This window comes from Anabas testudineus, chromosome 8 (assembly GCF_900324465.2).
Source record: "Anabas testudineus chromosome 8, fAnaTes1.2, whole genome shotgun sequence".
NCBI classification, from domain to species: Eukaryota; Metazoa; Chordata; class Actinopteri; order Anabantiformes; family Anabantidae; genus Anabas; species Anabas testudineus.
In genome coordinates, this window is record NC_046617.1 from 19,344,529 (window position 1) to 19,365,668 (window position 21,140).

At 40.8% G+C, this 21,140-nt stretch overlaps 3 protein-coding genes across 4 annotated transcripts in view; all 3 read left to right on the forward strand.

Moving 5' to 3' along the window:
* The window catches only part of LOC113152902 (meiosis inhibitor protein 1), a 54,711-nt gene extending 49,787 nt beyond the window's left edge, over window positions 1-4,924 (forward strand). The window contains exons 31-32 of the mRNA XM_026346425.1: window positions 3,545-3,672; window positions 4,594-4,924. Of these exons, the coding sequence (XP_026202210.1) occupies window positions 3,545-3,672; window positions 4,594-4,645 (180 nt within the window). The 3' untranslated portion in view covers window positions 4,646-4,924. The remainder of the gene's footprint in view (window positions 1-3,544; window positions 3,673-4,593) is intronic.
* Window positions 4,925-6,151: 1,227 nt separating this feature from the next.
* On the forward strand, window positions 6,152-16,563 carry LOC113152768 (coiled-coil domain-containing protein 134). Its single transcript, XM_026346200.1, has 7 exons — window positions 6,152-6,404; window positions 9,724-9,857; window positions 10,011-10,132; window positions 11,276-11,360; window positions 11,814-11,995; window positions 15,210-15,281; window positions 15,406-16,563. The coding sequence occupies exons 2-7, from the start codon at window positions 9,755-9,757 to the stop codon at window positions 15,529-15,531; spliced, it is 690 nt and encodes a 229-aa protein (XP_026201985.1). The 5' UTR covers window positions 6,152-6,404; window positions 9,724-9,754; the 3' UTR covers window positions 15,532-16,563.
* On the forward strand, window positions 15,634-20,899 carry LOC113152519. Of its 2 annotated transcripts, none has more exons than XM_026345809.1 (3): window positions 15,634-15,729; window positions 16,648-16,818; window positions 18,199-20,899. In XM_026345809.1, exons 2-3 carry the CDS (start codon window positions 16,809-16,811, stop codon window positions 20,187-20,189), a joined length of 2,001 nt encoding a protein of 666 aa, XP_026201594.1. In that variant the 5' UTR covers window positions 15,634-15,729; window positions 16,648-16,808; the 3' UTR covers window positions 20,190-20,899. The 2 variants fall into 2 exon arrangements, with proteins under 2 accessions (XP_026201594.1, XP_026201604.1); XM_026345819.1 differs by having other exon boundaries at window positions 18,202-20,899.
* Window positions 20,900-21,140: the final 241 nt, after the last annotated feature.

Below are 21,140 nucleotides of genomic sequence, written 5' to 3' on the forward strand. Positions count from 1 at the left end.
TGTGCATATCAAATTATGAAATAAATTCCTGTCTAACACCAAAGGGCCTGTCAAGTTAGATTCTGAGATCAGGAAAATACCAAGATGTAGTAGTGACACTTGGGCAAGTGTTTCCACTGCCATGAAAATGGAGCCCTCAAGGGTCTCACTTTCTCAGTTGTGTGTTCAGAAATGAGTATTGTGCAGCTAAGTTCATTTGAGTAGCATAAAAATAATATGGCAACCTAAGGCAGTGGCGTTTATTGTGTAGCTTCACAATAATTTGTACAGTGAAATATTGAATATATTGTGTGGATGGATAATATAGAAATGTAGGACACCCTAGCAAACGTCTCCCTGCTCAATGGTGATCACAGCACTTATTTGGCACAAGCTATTACAGTTAGTCACCAAATCACACAGAAGAAGCACAAACACAGAACACCACAGAACTGGCTTCCAGCCCTTGTTTTCTCAGTAAAAAAATAGTTTTAAAATCAGATACATGATAATCTATGTTCTTGTTGTTACTGTGGGAAGCTTTGCAACAAATGCATGACGACCATCTGAGTTTGCTTTGAGACATCATAAAACACAGAAGGAAAAGCAGTCGCATCAGATTGCGTAGCTTGAATTTGGCAGCACATATAGGATCAGAACATTTGGTATTCTAGAAGTAGCTCAGAATCAGAGGAGTGACAGAATGATGGCGCACGCTGCAGCTCCCAGTGCCGGAGATTCGTCAGCTGTGTGAATGCATGTGCCTGTGTGTCTTTGCTTGTGCTGGTGTTTGCTTGCAGTGTGTATGTTAGTCTGTGTGGAGACAAGAAGGCAGTTTATGGGAGGTTGGGTTCAATGTGACAGACACACTTCTCTTAACAGTCTCAAGACAGTATGATTTTTCTCCTGTCATCCCCTCAGCTCCAGTCTAGCAGACACTTTATTTGGACTGATGTGAAATCTCATGAAGAAGTTCTCTGTGCTTGTTTGTCAGCTATCTGGTATCACATCACTGTCTTGCTTCCTCTCCGTGAATTGTGACACACCCACCGCCTGAGAGTGTGTGTGCACATACTGTGAGCATGCATGCATCATTTGCTTTTGCAGCTTTAGCCCTTGGCTATTTCTGGTCTTACCCTGCCTCTTTACATATTCGCATGTGCTTGTCTTCCTGTCTCTAACTACAGTGTAAGTGTGAATCAAGGCCACTGTTGAGGGTTAGCATGGGTGAAGCTGCTGCAGCTTGTACTGAATACTTAGTTAGCTCGTCAGATCAGAGCTGGCCTTGGGGAACAGTCTCTTTTCATAATTTCTAAAACTTCTAATAACTTTCCTCAGACTGGAAGGAGTCTATCACCCATCATGTTTTTTTTTTTTTATCCCTTTTATTCTTGCGTACAAAGCCCAGTCTTTCACTTGCTAGCCTCTTTCTGTTTCTCACCCTATTCCTTTGCTTTCTCACTCCTTTTCCTTTTGCTCTACAAATTGTTCTCACCTCACTAACTCCACTTCATTCACCTCTGTTTCCCTTTTTTGCTCTTTTCAATTACTGAACTGTATTGAAGTCACTTTTTTTTATATTCTGCCCTTTCCTTCCCCTGCCAGTTCCTCAAAATCCCATCCTTTAGAGTCACTCAGTGGCAACTCTTGCCAAATAAAATCAGCTTTGAGTGTAGTACTCACTTGTGAATGAAGCAATGCTGCTTCTCCCACAGAAAACTTAAAATATTTATAGTCAGGTTATAGTTTTTATCATATCTTTTGCTGCAGCTATGTTAGTGTCAAATGAGAAATTAGTATGGGCAAGCAGAGGCACTGTGGAAATCCAGCTGAGTACTTTAACTGATCTTCACATTGCTGAAGTATTGAAAAGACATTATCCATTCTGTCTGAACCACCGATTCTAATCTCTACCTGTGTGCTCCAACTTAAAATCCTCACCAGTCTAGGCAAAGAGACACAAGAAATCTTTCATCCTTGCAGTCTTCAACTTAGTTGCTAAGAATGATGATTATGACAATCATGAAGAAGATGTTGATAAATTGGTGAGCACATGGCAGGTTGTAGGGCTTTTGTAACTTTAACTGTGGTGTTCACAATAATAAGGTTGTGATTGTGTAACACTGTTTTTGTGATGTACACATTGATTCTTAACTGGTTGTTCTACACAGACTTGGACATGTGGCTGCCATTCTTCAGTTCTTCAGGCTAAATGTGATGTTCAAAGTGTGTGGTGTGATTCAGCAACTGTGTATTCACTCATATACTTTTAGCTGACCTTTAGTTAGCCTCTGAACTGAAGGGGAGCAGATCAGTAGCAGCTGTGTGTTTAGTACTTGGCAGTTTACTATGAAAAAGCTTGTACAGTAATCCTTGTATTCAGTCTGCTTTCCTTTGGGGACTGTTCATAGCTGCTGGAGATGCTCTGAGACCTTTTAACTTCTGAAAAGTTTTGTTGATGGTGAATATTTTCTCCAGGATTTTCAGTTTTTAGCCTGTTTACAGCAAACGTTTGCTGTTCTGCATTGCCCGAAGTATACAGTTACATCTACAGTACAGTTCTATTTGATGCTTCACAGGCTTTGTGCACATTTTACTCCTGCTGTGCATGTTAGTGGCAGCTGAAATAAATAGTTTCTTTTTTCTAGGAGAGGTTCTTGTCTTGCTTACTTATTTAACACTCTTCTAATCCCACGTTTGTGTGTATGTGTCTCCTCTGTTCCCTCCTGTGTGCTGTAGGTATAAACAAGAATTTGCCTTTTGTCAGCTTTACTACTGCAGGTATTTTGGTTTGTAAGTGGTTCTCCGGTTAGGGTTAAAATTCCTCTTCTAAAAAAGCAAATTTTCACTTTAAAAATAAGGTTTTAAGGGATCATTCTAGTTTATTTCTGCTTTTGTTTTTCATAAATATAGCCCCGATGGGTTGTGCTACCTTTGCACCCACCTAAATAAAACAGGATTTTTACATGAATACATAGACATTAGCAGCCTGGAATGGCCATGACGCCAACTTATAGGGATCTTACAGTCTTCCTATATACTATGCTGAGAGGTGACATTAACTGTAGCTTGGCAATTTATCCAACACATTTTTGTAACATTTTCTCTCAGCAACTGTTGTAATTTCGACTCAGTAGATTGAAATAGCAGATGCTGGTGTTTATTGCTGGTGGGACCAAATGTACACGCTCCTCACACAGTGTCTAATTTGTTGTACTCGCTTTTTCTAGTCAGATGGAGAGCTGAACATTTGTCCAGCCAGCCTCATAAAGCCACGTTTATAAGAAATATATCAGATTGAAATAAACTAGAATTTTAATTTAATCCTCGCTTCCTGATTCAGATATTATATATTGATATTGATTTTCCCTACTTTAATTTTCTCATTGTCCTGTTTACTGCCTATTAACATTTACTCTATTTGCATTTGTATAACATTTGTTTGTCCGGTTCTCTTTCTCTCTGTCTTGTTGTCATCATCTCTCCCTTGTTACACCACTCCTTTCTCCTCCTTTCACTACTAACTCAACAAAATACAATTCTCCCTCTTCTTTTGTTCATTCAGATCCAGAGCAGTGTCCTGCAGTCGCCACGCACAGAGGAGCACAAGCAGAGAGCGAGAAATATAATGGAGTCCCTCGACCCACAGACACCAGCTGAAAGCTGCAGCCCCACTCTGCCCAGCAACGTCTTGTATCCTTCACCTACAATGAAACACATTCATACACACCTCTTACCTACACAGGCTGATGTACTATGTACTGTGAAATATGCAAACACATACACTCTGACCTATATTTGAAGTACAGCTCACGCTTTGCAAAAACCTCAGACTTGCATCTGTTCTAAGAACAGAAATACGCACACAAGCACTCTCAGCACCCCATGAAAGTGGGGTTTGAAAGTGTGTTGTACAACACAGAATAGTTACTGTGGTTAAGTCAGTAAGCCCTTAGAGATAAGAACAGTTTAAAATTACACCTCTTTTTTTTTTCTCTATAATTCCAAAAACTATAAGGTAAATATACATATCCATGGTGTCGTGGTAAAGCAAACACTCTCTTTAAAAGGCCGTAAATAGCTAACATGTAAGCTGCTCTCATTGCTGTGTGTGTACTGCTGTAAATCAATCCTCTGCCACTTCCATGTTGTACATCCTACTGTAAAATGACTGAAAGGGCTAAAAAGGCAATCACCAGGCTTTCAAATAAGGTATAACAGAATGGTACTTCTGCCTAAAGATATTATGATAACATTCAGAATATTAACATTTATCTTATTTCCATAAAACTCTCAGAGCACCAGTGCACTTAGATCCCCGAGGAGTTAAAGGACAGGCTCTCAGTTTGCAGAGGTGAAAAGCTGCCTGCTGTAATTGTGTCTCATATTAAAATATGTTTCCTGTTAAAGATAGTTGCAGTGGAAGTGATGGGGACAAAACACACAGGTTTGAAGTTTACCTCGAGACAATTCAAGGCTTCAACCTGTCAAATCAGTCTCATTAGAGGGAATTTTATACTAAACATACAAATTAAACATATTCTGTCTCTCATTTACACACACACAACTTCTTTCTCACCCTGTTTTATTGCTCCTTTACTCTATCGTCTTCAGGCGTGTTGGAGATGTGTTCCTCTGTCTGTCTGACTTTACACTCAAACACTGATGTTCCAGCTCCAACTTGTACAAAATGATTACATCATATATTTTTCAGTTCTTTTCATTCATGTATTGTTATATTTCTTAAATGTGCTGCACATATTTTACAGTATAATCATTGTACTGTATGTGTTTGTTTAGCAGTAGTAGCAGTAGTTTCAATTTCCAAGCAGTGTCAAAGAGAAGCAGACAAATATCCTTTTTCTTTATATAAATTAAACGTCATTTGTTCATTTGTTATAGGCCAATATGTTTGTTTATGATCATACCACAATGTCTCTACTAGTCTCTGCTTGTTCCTAGAGAACAGGATCCGAAACAGAACCTTACACACATGTTTCTGTGTTTATAGGTATAGTGTGACTTTTTGAATTTTTTTCACAGGCTTTTCTAACAAATAAAAAAAAAATGTAAAATTTAAATACTGCTGTTTTTATGTGAAAAGCAACTAGCAAATATCTGCCGGATAAAAATAGTACAGAATCTGTCAGAAGTATAAAGAAATACTTTATACTTCTGACAGATAGAATAAAATAGAGTAAAATTCAGGTTGAAGCAGTTATCTCTTGAATTTGTACATCAAAAATAACATGATTATAAGGTTTTAGATTTCTGCCCAAACCTTAATTTATGAGGCTCCTCCACTGATCTACTACTTATTCAAAAGTATTACATCAAAAATTACACAAATAATGTCAATAACCTCAGTCCACATTATATCTTCGTATATAGTGGGACATAACATTAAAAGGGAGGGATGGGCAAGTACTTACTTAAAAAATAGTAGTAGAATTTCTTTACTGAGGTTTAAGTACTAAACTCATGTTTTGAAATTTATTGAAAGTAAGAAAGTACAAGTACTTCACTAAGACAACTGGATCTTAAACAATGTGGATTTGCTGTTCCTGTCATAAATGGATTTATTGAATTTATTTGACAGATTCTCAAAGGTGAAAATTATAGAAAACGACACTTGTAGTTATAAGATATGAATATTAAGGCTAAAGTGACCTGGTGTGAAACTAAACAATATAATATTTAATAAGAATTTTGATCTGCAAAAGTAACTAAAACTGTAAAAGTGTAAAGTACATAGCATAAAAATACTTAAACAAGCACTTTAGTACTTGGGTAAATGTACTTAACACCTCTTAAAAGCATTTGTTTTAGTAGAAATGTAGTACTTTTTGTAGGTATAAATACTGCAAGTTCAGCAGTAAAATACTTTTTTTAGCAGTAACTCAGTCAGACTTACTCAGAGGAGTACTACTTGTAATTTAGCACCAGAAGTACATTTAAAACCATTACTACCTAATTGTTAATTATGTGGTTTATGTGGTAATATTTCTACTTGAGTACTAGTGGTACTCCCCCTCTGAAGTACAGTAAATGTACTTCGTTACTTCCACAGGAGGAACTAGAGGGAAGCGGAACGCTGAGGCGGTGTCCCTCCCTAAACCGTCCGTGCTGAAACACGTCCTCCTCCGTGCTCGCTGTCATTCGTCCAGACCGAGGCAGCCGGTGCGATCGTGGCGCTGGCGGAGTGGAGCAGCGAGAGCCGCATGTAAATGAACACCTCCAGCTCCGTGCGGTTGTTACCTGCGGTTAGAAGGAGGAGAACTGGCCGTTTCACCGCCCACAGAACCGGAGAGGAGACCTTTGACGTGTTGTGTGGACATGAACAAAGATTGAAGTGGTCCACTTTGGAGCAGACGCTGTCCGCTAATCGCTGCCGTTTGTCGCCTCCACACGGTGACGGGTCCGGGGTGAGTTCTGTGGCCGTAATGTCCAGCGCTTTGTCGGTCGGATCCGCTGTGCTGGCCGCTGTCTGGGGGCATGCAGCTGCGGTGATCAGCGGAATAAATGTGCGGAGGAGCGGCTTCGTGTAGTTGTTTAATTCCCCAAAGTGCAGCCCTGATGAAACCCTGTATAAATAAGAGTGAGATATTACTGCGGAGTTGATGTGTATCTCCAGTAGATCATGATCAGAAACTGCTGCTTCGCACTAGACGTGAAATTGTTGTTTTACAATTAAGAAAATCAACTCCTGTAATTGTTTGTGAAGGCTGAATTTAAGACAGGTCGGGTAGGGGACATGCAGTCAATTAAGCATCTGTAATTGATGGTCCACATGACAGCCTTTATCCAGACTCTGCCATAATCAGCATTACGCATGTCTGTGCCGCTGCATGAATGATGATGGGGGGGGGGGGGGGGGGGGGGGGGGGTGCTGCACAGATGGAATCACAGAAAGTGAGATGATGTGTCAGTCCTTGAACCTCAAACCACTCACAGCAGGCAGGCTGCCTGAGGGGAATCTGGATCCAGTGCGGCTGCACATCCAGCTGTCTGATAGGCATCTTGCTTTTTCCATCCTCTCAGGAGTTGCTTTCACCTCAAGGGTCACTTTTGCCTCTTGAAATCAGTGTCACATAGATGGCTGGTTGGCAGTGTGGACGGTTTCTTGCTCTTGATTGAAGATTATTTCCAGAAGACGGTTTTCCTGTCTCGCTGCGATTACAGAAATTGCACATTAGCGTTACATTGTAGAGTGTGGCATGCATTTTTGCACACCACTGGGAATTAAAATGCAGAGTGCAGCTATCTTCAAGGTCTGTGTTATGATAAGATACGGTATCCTACTTATCTGACAAAGCTGGAACCTGGATCTCCCACACAGGAAATCAAACTCCAGCCTCTTTGCCACAGGAGATTGTTGTTGGCAGAAGAAAATCTCCTCCGGCCAAGAGATTTACGTGGGCTTACGCGGCTTCAGCAAGAGCCACTCTGCCTTCAGACCTCCTCGTAGCAGCAGGATTTCAGTGCCACATTTTGACAGACCAAATACGAACCGGGCCCTCCCACCGTGGGTTCTGAGCATCAGTGGGTAGGCTGGAGGGAAATCCATCCAGTCCAGGATTCAGTATGGGACAATATAAAAGCATGTGTCTTGCAGAGTAGCAGTGTTGTGTAAATGTTCAGTGGGCTGGTGTGTGCACAGTGTACACTGTGTTACACACCTAAATTATGAAAGATGGGGGGGTTTCTGTCAGAGGTCAAAGGCCGAGCAAAAGGTTCAAGGTGAACTTAACATTATGGCTGCAGTTCTCATGTGGTCTCAGAAACGCCACCTGAGTTTTTAAATCGATCGCTGTGTGTAATTAGGACTGCCTGCTTACAGCTAATGGATGCATTTAGACTCTCATTTCTGTGCTGCCCATGCCACATTAGAGATGATTGATTCCCGCCCGTAATGCCCTTCTTACACTACTTCTTAAAGTCTCAGCACTTTGCCCTATTACATGGCAACATTAACAGCTGCTGGATGTAAGTGTTGATTGCATTAAGTTGTGCCAGCGGCGATAACCCCTTTTCGCTGATATTTTCGCTGTCAGAGGTACATGGCTGCACAGAAACATCAAATAACCCTGCGAGCTGCTGCTACCGTAGAGTCAAGGCCCTCTTCTCCTTGGCTGTTATCTGGAAATATTGAGGCTTTTGACCAGCACTTAAGGATATTTAGTGCAGCGTTTCTCAGAAGGCTGGGAAGCTACCCAAATGTTGTTCCCAGAATGCACAAATTGGCCTTAATCGAACATTGTCTTCACTCAGCAGGCTTCAGGAACACTTGTTTCTGCTGACTCTGGAAGAAAAAAAGTTGTTTTATGGTTTTATTTTTAAATAAGGAACTCCAATGGCCACAGAAACCCCGACTTAAAGCCAAAATAACAGCAACAAAATAGTCAGCATTCTTCTGCTGAGCAGTCTTTGATGTTATATTGGCAGGTGCAGAATAATCTGTTGTAATCTCCTCTAAGATCAGACTCTGCTGTCAGAATGGGCTGTGAAAGTATCGTAAAACAGGACGCTTTAGTGTGAAATGATCTGTGTTGGTCCATATTATCTGCACTCAGAAGAGGGATTGTTTCTTGGAGCATATGCTTTTCTCCACTGATTTAAGTAAGATCCTTGAGGGGACTCATTCAGTCTAAATTAACATTCACACCCTGGGACGTTTGCTCGCTCCCTAGTCCTTCAGATTTAGAAATAAGCAGCCAGGCTTGTAAAGATTATTTCTGTCAGTGCAAAATCAAGTCCCGGGTGCTCATTATCCTCCCGCGCAGACTCGTACCCCTCCTCTATCTTGCGTTTGCTCTCCTACAGTATTCGTGAATTTTTCGGTTTTATCGCTGTGCCTTAGCAAAGGCAGATGAAATATTCACCAGGAAAGCTGTTGTTTCCCGCAGGGTCTCGCCTTCCCACTCCTCGACTTCTCCCCCTTTCCTCAGCCTCAGCACCCCTCTGCTTATACCTTCAAATCCCGTCCTCCTCCTGCTCCTCACATTCTGACATACCCCTCCACATCCCTCTGATACTATCACTGATGGAGCCCTTACTAAATTATGCATTGAATTATTTGAATAATGTCTTGTATCTTTTCATCAACATTGTATTTTCCCTCCCACCACTCTCTTCTGTTTTCCGCTGTTTTCTTTAAAAAGCGGCTTTTATCAAATTTTCATTTGATGAGCCACTATTTTTAGCTGTTACATTTATTTTCTCGCTTTCATCGCTCCCTTTCAAATGTATAAGAAGCCTCTGAGGACAAAAGGAGCTGCAACTGAATGAAAACATTGAAGACCACTGCTCTGCATAGAGTGTCAGAGATTGTAAAAGTTCCTCCGGGGATTTTGTAAGAGCCAAACATCAGATGTGTGTGTTTTTTTTGTTTTTTTTTGTAATGAACATAAGGAGCCCCCTTACAACTGGTGGCTACCCTCTGTTGTTCCATATTGTCCACTTATCCCCAACATGTTTCTCTGTTTTGCATACTAGACAATTATCACAGGAGAGAGAGGCTTTCTAGTACCTATTGGAAGAAGGAAAATAGCTGCGTGAATAAAAAAACGATTTCAGTGATATTTTTATCGAAATACAGCCTGTTCATCCATCACTATCACAGAATCCTGTTTTGTGAAGGGAAAGATGTGCAGCTGCCTGTAAATTTTAAATCGTGCAACCCTGTGCCAACATTTTGATGTTTAACAGCGTGATGTGATCTCTTGGTTTGTCATGTATGTTCAGGCCAACGCCTCTTTGCTACCCCCTGCTGACCATGTGGAGTGTGTGTACAGTGGTCCTGGCACTCGCCTCTGTCGTCCTCGGCTCAGCAGAGTCCGACACGCACAGACTGAGACATGACTCCAACCTGGAGATCTGTATCCTTTTGCTGTCAGCGTGCTGCAAAAACACAGAGGCATAACTGTGTGGATGTCTGTCTGTGTGCATGTATGTTCTTTAAGTGTGACAGATGGACACGAGTGAGTTATCCATGTGAAAAGTGTGTGTCGTCCTAAACTACTTGTTATCAGACAAGCGGCTGTTTGAGACCAAGAGAAAAGATCAGTTGAACGCGCTCAAGAATCTGGTCGAGCTGAACGACATCAACCAGCAGTACAAGATCATAGACATCATGCTCAAAGGACTCTTTAAGGTGGGTTGTGTGTGTGTTCTCTCACATTATAAACTCACACAGTGAGGCAGCAGCAGAATCAAGCATCAGATTAGAAACACTAAGAGCAACAGGTCTTCCTAAGAGCTCAACCTTCTCGTCCTCTGAGCAGATTGAAGGACAAGAAGGTTCACGCACCAAGATAATCAAAGGTTTAAAATCCAGTGATGGGATTCATCAGCATCTCTCTTTGCATGCATTTGAATCTTAATTCAGACTCCGCTACTTAAAGCCCACAGCTTAAACAAGGCTGGGGGCTTTGCTTTACAGTAATCCTCAGTTTCCCAGTGGACTGCCATCTATGCATCTGTGTGTCTCCCAAGGGCAACATGCATAGTCCCCCCCTCAGTGGCAGAAATACACTGTCAGCATTTCTGTGTGTGTGTGAGCAAGAGATAGAGTGAGTACAGTGTTTCTTCACACTTCTCACTTCTTTATACCGTCCTCGTACACACAGACTCTAATCACAAAATGTTTCTGAATGCTCAGAATATCTCTATTTTTACCAGAACACAACTTAAAGTGTGAAACCTAGTTTCTCTGAAGGCACATTTTACCTTATTATCCAAACACTCGCTTTGAACCGTATCTTACTTCAAACATTACACATAGCCGCTCATATTTCCTGCACTAATAGAAAGGGATGTGTAAAATATCATAGGCAGGTATAATCAGCATTTAGCTCAATGCACTGTGCCTAATGGGAGTTTTCCACTACAGAAAGTCATTGCATCCAGAATAAACAATAAAATCATGATTAAATTTACAATAAAACAAAATACACAACTATAAAACTAAACTACAACTGTAAAATCTCCTAGCCAAACACTACTCCAGGCAGATAGGAAACAGAGGATGACACTGGGAACTCAAATAGAAGCTGAACATATTTTATGGGGAACTTTAATTATGTACACCCAAATGAGGAAGTGTGTCACCTTTTCAAAAATAAACATTAACTAGTTTTTAAAATACAGTGACGAAGCAAACAAGATTTTAACTTTATGTAGTGGAAAAGCAGCTTTCACTGAGGAGGTACATTGTATTTCTACTTAATTATTACAGCAATTTGCATTAATTAAACACTGCACAATAACTGAATCTCTCTTTCTCTTTATTCTTCAGGTGTTGGAGGACTCGAGACAAATCCTGGTTGCGGCCAACATGCAGCCTGATGACCCCTTCCCCATGGACGATAAGATCAAAGAAGGTCTGACTCACTTCATCATTTCTCTTGCTCTGCTTATATAAGGCACTTTATTTAGCCGCACCTCTAAGAGTCTCTTTCACTGTCTGATTCTGTCTTCAACACCTCTGACTAGTTTGTCTTAAGCACCTCTAAAAGCTCCATGTCCGTCAGTCTCTCTCTCTTCTTTTGGTGCTAGGGAGCCACTAATGTGAATTATGTCTCTCATATCTGTCTGAATGCCGTGAAGCTCAGATTCTCTTTTTAAGACTTATTCAACCCCGCTGTTCCTGTTCCCGAATCGAATCATCTATTGCTTGAACTGCACATTTTCCTTTTGTTCTATTTATCAGCATGTTCTGTGTTTTGAGTCAGCACAAATATATCTTCAAAATCATCAGAATTGTCCTCACCCTGTTTCTATTCTTCTAATTAACTTACTTTTCCTCTCCTCTCTATCTGTACGACCGTCTGCAGCTTATTCCCATGTGGTGGAGAACACAGCATTTTTTGGTGATGTGGCGTTACGTTTTCCCCGGATTGTCCACCACTACTATGACCGGAACGCTGACTGGGGCGGTCTGCTGCGCTGGGGGCTGAATTTCTGTAACCAGACAGGAGTTTTTACAGGAGGAGCCCACCAACATGTCCTCACGCTTGTAAGACCAGACAGTCATATTTTCATCTGTCCACATTCTAACAAATGTCACCTTTCAATAATTGGATTGTCAAAACCTAGTGATGTCTTCTGCAAATTACAGGTTTAGCTTTTAAATTCAGCTCTGCCTTTGTTTAGAGGTTGAATTAAAGAGTCTTTGAGCAAAGAATTTGTTCTTGAAAACGAGGACTCAAATCACATTCAAGAGTTCATACAAATATTAGTCTAAAAGTGAAGTCCTTGAACATGTGAGAAGCAGAAGTTCTTTCAACTGCCTGCCTATGTGTAAGGTTTACATCACTTTCATGACTGGTTGAGTTGAGTTAAGTTTCTTTTTGCGGTTTTCTGTGCATTTGCAATCAGAGCAGAATGTTAAAATAATATTGCATCAGATGCAAATGGAAACCTTCTCTGTAGGAGGGTGTAGATAGATTGTGGATAACATTGCAATATAATCATTCAGTGTAATAGAGTAAATACAGCAGGTGCACATAGAGATGACAAGCGTAGGTCAGGTTAGTGCTGCTGACGGCTAAAACCTTTCGGTCATCAAACTTGAACCTGACCTATTGTGACTTTTGCAAAGTCGTTATAACAGCATTCTCTGTTTAATGTGTGTGTAAATGAACTAAACTCCTGCAGGATTAATCTGTGACCTTAGCAATGTGCCAAGAGGATTATATACTGGATTAATTCTGAGGCTCAAAGCAGCAGCACTTAGCACCCTGAAAGTGTGCATCCAGACCTCACTTGTGTTTCAGTAACCCCACACTTAGTTTCTGATCCCCTCTCTCTATTTCATGTAGCTCTAGCTCCAAAGTGCTAATGTGAAAATAAGCTATAATTCTTCAAAACCCCAGAGATCCAGTATTATTCAACACCTCTAAGAGCACAGTTACGCCAATAAAGGACACAGGCATGGTGTCAATTTTCTCAGGCTTTTGGTTTTAATTTAAAACCATGATGAGGGGCAGGCAGAGGTGCCAAGAAAACAGCAGCAAAATAAATACTAGGTGTGCTGGATGATTGCTCAGTTTAGGCTCAATTAGTCTGATGTCACAAGCCTACGCAGCTCTCGTAATTTAACAGCAACAAATAATTAGGAACACCTTCAGTTCTTTAGAGGCTTTTTGTTTCTGAGAAGGTTTATTTCTGCTCCTAGAAACGGCTTCTTTCAGCTGTGTGTATATTGGCTATGAACTGAACCTCATTGGTTAGAGTTGACTTAATTTTTAAAAGATTTGTTTAGGTTTTTATCTATGAAAGGCAGGTGGATCCATAATTCTTCTTGGAGCTCAGAGATTTTTGAGATTACAGTTTTTGCAAGATATTATTTATGATTCTGTTTGGAAAACCAGTCTAAGGTATGAAATAGAAGGACCCACTTCCTGATTTAAATTGGGAAACCTAAGTTTTTCTGCTTCTGATTGATTAATTGGTTGATTGATTTTTATTATTATCTCATGTATTTGCACAATTTGTACCCTATAAGGAACCGCTCTTTCAAAGAAGTTTGTTTTTCTAGCACTTAATCAGGGTCAAGACCTTAATGTGTAGGAAAAGAGCGACGACAAGCAGCTTTCAAAACATTAGGCCTGCATACTGTAAACGAGCAGCTCCAAGGGTGGAGACATCTGCAGAAAGGTTTCCCAGAGAAAGAGAACAAGTTAATGACGTGCAACATAACTAAAAGAGGGTTCAGAGTCACCTGAGATCAACATAACAGCAGAAACAGCTACATCCTGCCTTCTGTATAATTTACAATACCAGGACTAAACAGACAAGCAGCCTGTCTTCTCTTCAGGCTTTAGATGGTAATTTTGCAGCCTTACAAACACCGAAATTAAACATCCGTTTTATCTTTTATTCATCAGTACTCCAGAATATTCAAGACTCTTTCTCATGCATCACATCTAATATAGATTTTCTTAAATTCTCTTAACAGAGATGGGACAAAAGAAAATGTGATTCACTCTCAATTTCATCCAGACACATTATAAAGTATTTGAGTTCTTTACAGACAATTAACAGCTAATTACTATTATTTTTATAAAAGAGTGCTGGTGTGCCCGTATTGTCGAAGTAAGGATATTTCAGGTCTGCATTTGTGTTATCTCTGTGTTGTTAAATAGAGCTGATATTGTAATGAACCAGTCTGTATCTAACATTGATTGTCTTGACAAAAAACTTTCTGCATCAATAGTTATATTTACAGTAAAGTCAACTCCCATCTTTCTATAGATTTGCATAATCCTGCTTTTGAACCTGCACCCATAAAGGAGGAGTACATACATGGAAATGAATTAAGCTACATTTTTGAAACCACAGTTTTTCTGTGTGTTGGTGAAGTTGTTTCAGGTCCTGTTGCAAAAGTCATACTTCCTCTTCAGTTGTTCACATTAGAACTGAATGTGATTTCGCAGATTATCACTTTCTGATACCAAAGTTCCAGCATCTTGTTATTTAGAGTCATCACTTCATTTAGTCTCAAAGCTGTTTTAGGTGAGTTGGAGGATTTTCAAACTACCGACTTCTTCAAGCCATTTAACATGAGGCTCAGGACTATAAAAATGCTTTATGTGTTAATAAGTTCCACATTTTAGTTTCAGCATATGTTTCAATCATTGTTTCCTGGAAATATATTGAGAAACTACAAGAGAAACTGTAACCTAATGCTATTAATGTTACACCTTAAATTGTTTCAATAGATGTATGTAGTGCGTACAGTGTAAACAGCCCCTGATTTAGTGCAGGGACGAGTTTCATCCAAAACGTAGTGTAGGTATTTCCTTCTCTTCTCTTGGAGGATTTGTAATTGCACTCATTTCCAGTTCAGCATCATAATATTTGTAAGAATCTTGTTATGATTCATTGTAGTGATAGTAACTCCCACTAAAAATCAAAGCATCTGTTGTTTTATCCAGTGAGTCAACATCAAATGACACACACACGTATCCATCTTTGTAAAGATGTGTTGGTATGTATATCCTTAATGTGATTGACAGCATTTCATACGTTGATTTGTTGCCACAGGAACCAGAAGAAGTGTAGATGTTGCCTGCAGCTGCTTTTTAAATTGCATCATTCTGCTTTTAGCTACAGAATCAGTGATTGTCTCATTTTATTCCTTCTCTCTGTTGAGGAGATGATGATGATGACGACGTTTCCCTCCTTCTCTTTTCCTCTGTCAAATATGTGTTCTGCTCATCTCTCAGATGTCACAGGAGCTGGGAATAACGGAGAAGTCTCCAGACTTTATAAATCCGTACCGCACAGAGAGAGACGATGTGAGTAGGATTCTGCATCACTATACACACCCTCACTACCACACACGTACAGACCTTTACTTTACACTTTGCACTCCTACAGTGGCTTTAATAGCAGTCGCTCACACTTTCTAACCTGCTTCAGGTGCTTCACACTGCAGAGGCTTTTCAGAAGATCCTGAGGGAAGAGGAGAAGAGGAGGAGGAAAGAAGAGAAGAGAAAAGAAATCAGGAAAGGTCCTCGCATCTCCCGCTCTCGCACAGAGCTATAGCGCTGCACCTCTGCGCTCTGCAACGGGCAGAGAAGTGGAGGGAGCAAATGCACAGTCCACGAGGAGTGGCTTGACTTGCAGACTCTGACGACAGTGAAAGAAATAAAAGCTGTTGTCACTTGTTCAAAAGCCAGGTGCTCTGCTGAAAACAAGAGAAGAACCCTAAATGTGACACAAAAACGTAACGTGGAAGTGCAGGTTAGTCTGTTTCTGACAAAGACCTGAGTTTCTGTGCTCTCAGTAATTTATAATTGGAAAATTGAACGATTAAGAAATAAAAGAAGTCTCTGGACCAGGTTGATAAGGGAAACTCACTTTTGATAACTTGAGGATTATATAACTGTACTTTGGAATATAAGTAATTTTAGTATAATAAATTTTGCTTCAAAACTTTGCTAAACCCTCCTGTATTGTGTCCGGTCTAGATTTGATGTGTCTAAAGCCCATTAAGCTTCAAATGTAAATGTATGTGTTTGCCAAATATAAATTTGACCTCACCTCATTAAAATCCAGCCTTTTGGTGGTTAGATTACACAGATTTCAATGATGGAATACAGGTTTATTTTATTATTTTGTTAGTTTTTACTACCCAAAGTTGTAAGTGCATATCTTAGATTTTGTTTCCATGAAGGACAGTATAATGTCAAATATTATCATTACCATCTCTTTTTTTTTTTAATGTCTTTTTGATTACTGATTTTGTAACCAACAAAGGGGTTAATCAGTTTTGCATCGTTTCTGGTCTTTCTGAGAGCATTACTAAACTCTCTGCAGTTGTTTTACTTATTTGAATTATCTCTAATAAAAAAAAATAATGTTATCCTTTTGGGAAAGAATATGTCAACCAGTAACACAGTATGTTGCAGCTCAGTTCCTGTTTCTTTGCCTTTTTAAAGTAATTTTCCTTCATGTTTTTGCTGGAAATTGACATATTTTAATAATTTAGATCTATGGAATTGATGTAATATTGAAAATGTCACGACTGTTATAGCCTATAAAACTATATGTGTATTCACAGAAGTAATATCCTTGCTGCCGAATGAAAAAGCCATTTGTTCTGAAGTTTACTGAAATAAAGTGACTGTCTGTGTCTCATGGATCACACTGTGCTGTCAGGGCGGAGCTCGGCCGGCAGGGGGCGCTCTCAGCCGGACAAAGTCCACTGCACAGACTTTGAGCTCGAACCAACGTGGAGCTTAATCAAAGTCAAAATCATGGGAACAAAAACCTGAATGCGGAGAAACGACCTCTTGGATTGAGACTGGGATTCTAATAACATGGATTTGGGTAAGATAATGTCATAAAGTGCGTTAGCAACCGGGTACAGCTATAATGCTAATGCTAAATGACTGTTGACAGCTAATGTCACAGTGAAAACTGATCTGCTAATGCTACATAATAAATGTTAAACATGCAGCTCGTAATATTTACTGTAGAATTAAAGAAGTCCTCATGTGATGTTTAGTGTTTAGTAGTGATCGTGAGTTATAAATAACATCCAGACTAACTACGTAGTTTATATCGCAGTCAGCTGTTGACAGGAATCAGGTCTCTGAGCCTCAAACACCTTTAAGAAGTTTTATTTATTATTTCTAGTAATATTTTTGCGTGTATTTTTACTGTTGTTGCATTTATTTTTGGGCATAGATATACTATACATAAAGATATATATGTCTTAATGTGGTAGTTCTAAGTCTTGTTGTTGTACTTTTATTGTTTTGTGTCTTTTTGTTTCTGGATATTTTCCAGGTGAGGACTTGAGGTCATCTGACCTCTAACCCACGCTCTTTCACTTTCAGCTGTGATGTTTCTGTTCTGTGCTGAACCTTCCTGACAAACACTGACTGTACCAGACTCGTATATCACAAAAACACAACTGGTGTTGTCTAAATTAGCAAAACACAATGAAGACAGTGGAGGTGGTGATAGCTGCCAGTGGTGTATATTTATAGACTTGACTTTGTTAATCATCAAGGGGAATCCCAGTGTTGCAACAGACCTTTCACAAATAACAACACTGAAGGAAATAGTAACCTTAAGATAAAATAAAGATTACTAATCAGTGTATAATGCTCAGCGTAATATTTTGTAACATTAGAGCTTGAAGTTGGGTGGATGATCTGAAAAGCTGTACATTAAGGTTCATATATTCACATAAACATCAAAATGATTAGATGCTGTACATGCTACATACGTTTATTAGAGTGTAAAAGGTGTAGAAATACAGAACATTTAAGACCATGTGTTTGTTGTAGTCATGGATGGATTATTGAAGGTGCCCCCAGGTTACAGCTGTGTAATATCCCTGAAAGAAGATTCTAAAACAGCCACAAAGAAAGTGCAAAGTGTTCTCAAATAAACATGAAGCAGTCATTAAGAGATGTGTCTCTTTAAGCACAGACATAGTGTGATGAAAGAGACACAAAATATTTAAAAACAGTGACGAAATGTCTCTAAAGAGACTCCAGGGATTCAAAACAACCACAGAGAGAAAAGATGTAGAGAGTTTCTGTGCAAAACCAGCACATAGAGATAGAATGACCATAAAGACGGAGTCACGGGGCTCCTTTACATGTCTGTTTCACAGAGCCCGTTGTGTCATAATCCAAGTGACATTCTAACAGCGGAGGATGAAAAGTCATTTTCTCTTGTGCACTTTTTTCACAGCAGATGACGAAGAGATAAAGGAGCCATGTGATATGGAGCGGGGGGAGGAGGGTGATGACTCTGAAACCAGATGGAGTGATGAACTCAGACTGGTCCTCATTGGAAGGACCGGATGCGGCAAGAGTGCGTCTGGAAACACCATCTTAGGCCGGAAACAGTTCCTGTCACAGATCAGCGCCAGTTCTGTCACCCAGATCTGCGAGCTCGGGAGCACTGAGCTCGCTGAGGAAGACGTTGCTGAGCAGGATGGTCAAGCTGTCGCACAGAGGCGGATGAGGAGAGTCACAGTGGTTGACATGCCAGGTTTTGGTGACACTCACCTCACTGTGGAGCAGATTCATGCTGAGATAGCTAAATGTGTTTCTCTCTCTGCCCCTGGCCCACATGCTTTCCTCCTGGTGGTGCCAGTGGGACGATACACAGACAGCGAGAACCAGGCTGTCTGTGAGTTAACAGAGATATTTGGGGAGGATGCTCTTCATCACCACACAGTGGTTCTTTTTACCAGAGGTGATGACCTGGAAGGAACAGGGATTGAAGAGTACCTGAGTAACACAGCACCAGCTGGGCTTAAGGCTCTGATTGACAGGTGTGGTGGGCGGTACCATGTTCTCAACAACAGAGACCCCAGCAACACAGCACAAGTTAAAGAACTCCTGATGAAAGTGGACGAGATGGTGAAGCAGACTGACAGAGGGTTTTACACCAATACCATGTTTTTAGAAGCGGAGGCAGCCATCAGAGAGGAGCAGAAGAGGATGTTGAGGGACCGGGAAGAAGCAGAGGGGGCAGAACAAGGGGAAAACAACAGCATAGATGATGAGGCTAAATGTCCAAAACAAAGAAAATGTGACTTAGAGTCTGACATAGCAGAAATGAGTGAGACAGGGCTCATCAGCAGGGACATGGAGGGAGAAAATAATTTGAAGGTGGAGAAGTGGACAGTTGAAAGCCGACACAGTGCCTTCAGCTTCTTGAGGGACAGAGTTGATCGATGTAGAGACCAGTTCAGAGGCAGGCGTAAGGGAAGCAGCAGGCGACAGTCTGTCCGATCATCCTTGACTCGCATGAGGAGGGAGGCTGCACTTTCTGCTAAGGTGCTAGAAAAAATTAAGATCCTGGTGGCTGCTGGAGCCACCGGCATGGCAGTCGGAGCAGTATTTGGGGCGGCTGCCCCTTTAGCAGCTGCGGCTGGGGCATCTCTTGTGGGAAACTCAGTAGGTTTTGCTGCAGGTCAGTTAGCTGGCATGTCTGTAGCTGGTGGCACAAGTGTTGGGAAAGCTGTAGGGGCTATAGTGGCGGCAGCTTCAAGTAAAACTGCAGTGGCTTTGGGCGCAGTAGCAGGTGGAGCTGTGGGTGGTTCTGTGGGAACCATTGTTGGTGCTGAGGCTGCAAGTCCTGGGGAAGGTGCTATGGATGCCCTTGGGCAGGTTAGTATTCTAGGGGCCTCTGCTGTGGGGTTGGCAGCAGGTGTAGGAGGCACCATGGGAGCTGGGGCTGTTTTAGGTGCAGCTCTGGAGGGAGCAGCTTTCAGCACAGCAGCCCTCGGTGGACCTGAAACTGCAGCTGTAGGAGCAGCTAGTGCTTCTGTAGCTCAGGGTAGTTTAGCCTCGGCGGCAGGACAGCATGCAGTGGCTACTGTGGCTGCAGGCACTGGGGCTCCACAGTGTGCTGCAGCCGGGGCGGCCTTAACTCAAGTGGGACCTGTAAATGCTCCACTTGCTGTTGGGTCAACTGGTGCTGTGCAGGGGTTAACAGGGTCGGGTGTGGCATCAGTAGCTAGCAGGGCTGCATCAGACCCCTGGGGCACTGTGGCAGCAACAACACGCATTCTGTCTGCTGTGGCTGAGATAGGCAAGGCTGCAGCAGGTATTGCCCTGGCTGGTGGTCTGGTAGTGAAGGTGGTAAAGGAAAAAGTCAGAGGTGGCACAGGAGTAACAGAAACCACTTACTCAGAGAAGAAGTCTTATGAGATCCACTGGAACAAATAGATACATGCCTAGACATCCAGGAAATGAGATCATTAGCATATTTTCCTCACCTCGTGGTGAAATACTACACTCCACGGCATCTCACTGCGATTTTACCATGGAAATGTGAACCACCTCAAAGACACACAGCTAGTATCCCAAACTGTGTAATATAAAACAACACAAAATGTATGAACATGAAATCACACATTATATGAGATAATAGAAAGCAGAAGTTGTAATTGCTAATGTGATGAGTTCAGTAACATTTGCAATGCAGTGTGGGATGACTAATACAGCATCTTACACAAAGACCTTCTCTAAATCAAGTGGATTAAGGATGTGTTTTATTTCACTGCTGCTGTATTTGCACCCAGATCAAAAATCTTAAAAATAAAAGGAAATGAAAAGAGGAAACTGTATAAGTTAATTAGAATTTACAATATCAGTTTTTCCTTTGGTGTTTTAAACAAACACATAATACACAGAAAACAACAACTTCTTTAGCACAATATTACAGCAGCAGTGTTGGCTTGCTGACAGAAATAAGGTATTATCGGTGGGTGGATGTGTTGCACAATTTTACATCCTGCAGATATAAACCAGGACAGAATTTGCTTTTATGTATTAATGGTTATGAACAACATATACCAGCTATTGTAACTGTATCAACAGTTTTCTTATTAACTTTTGTTGCAGTGAAATGAAGAATAAAGACAGTATTTCTTCATGCTGTTGTGTCCTCTGTTGTTGATCGTTGTGTTTTTCTGCTGTCATTCAACTTCAAAAGTGCATTTTCTCAAGCTTCAGTTTGTCTCGTGAAGCATTTTAATCAGATCAGATCACATGGCTGTACAGGTATATGTTACAACTATATCTATAATTATTTTATATTTTTGCTACAGTATACAATAAATTTACAAATCCTTTGAGGTGCTCATGATTTTCAAGTAATTCTTTAAACAATAAGTC

Bases quoted from the DNA above. Each gene is read 5' to 3' on its own strand.
- LOC113152768 (XM_026346200.1), top strand. From the start codon at position 9,755: ATGTGGAGTGTGTGTACAGTGGTCCTGGCACTCGCCTCTGTCGTCCTC. The intron at 9,858-10,010 runs GTATCCTTTTGC...ACTTGTTATCAG, and splicing joins TGACTCCAACCTGGAGATCT to ACAAGCGGCTGTTTGAGACC. The intron at 15,282-15,405 runs GTGAGTAGGATT...AACCTGCTTCAG, and splicing joins ACCGCACAGAGAGAGACGAT to GTGCTTCACACTGCAGAGGC.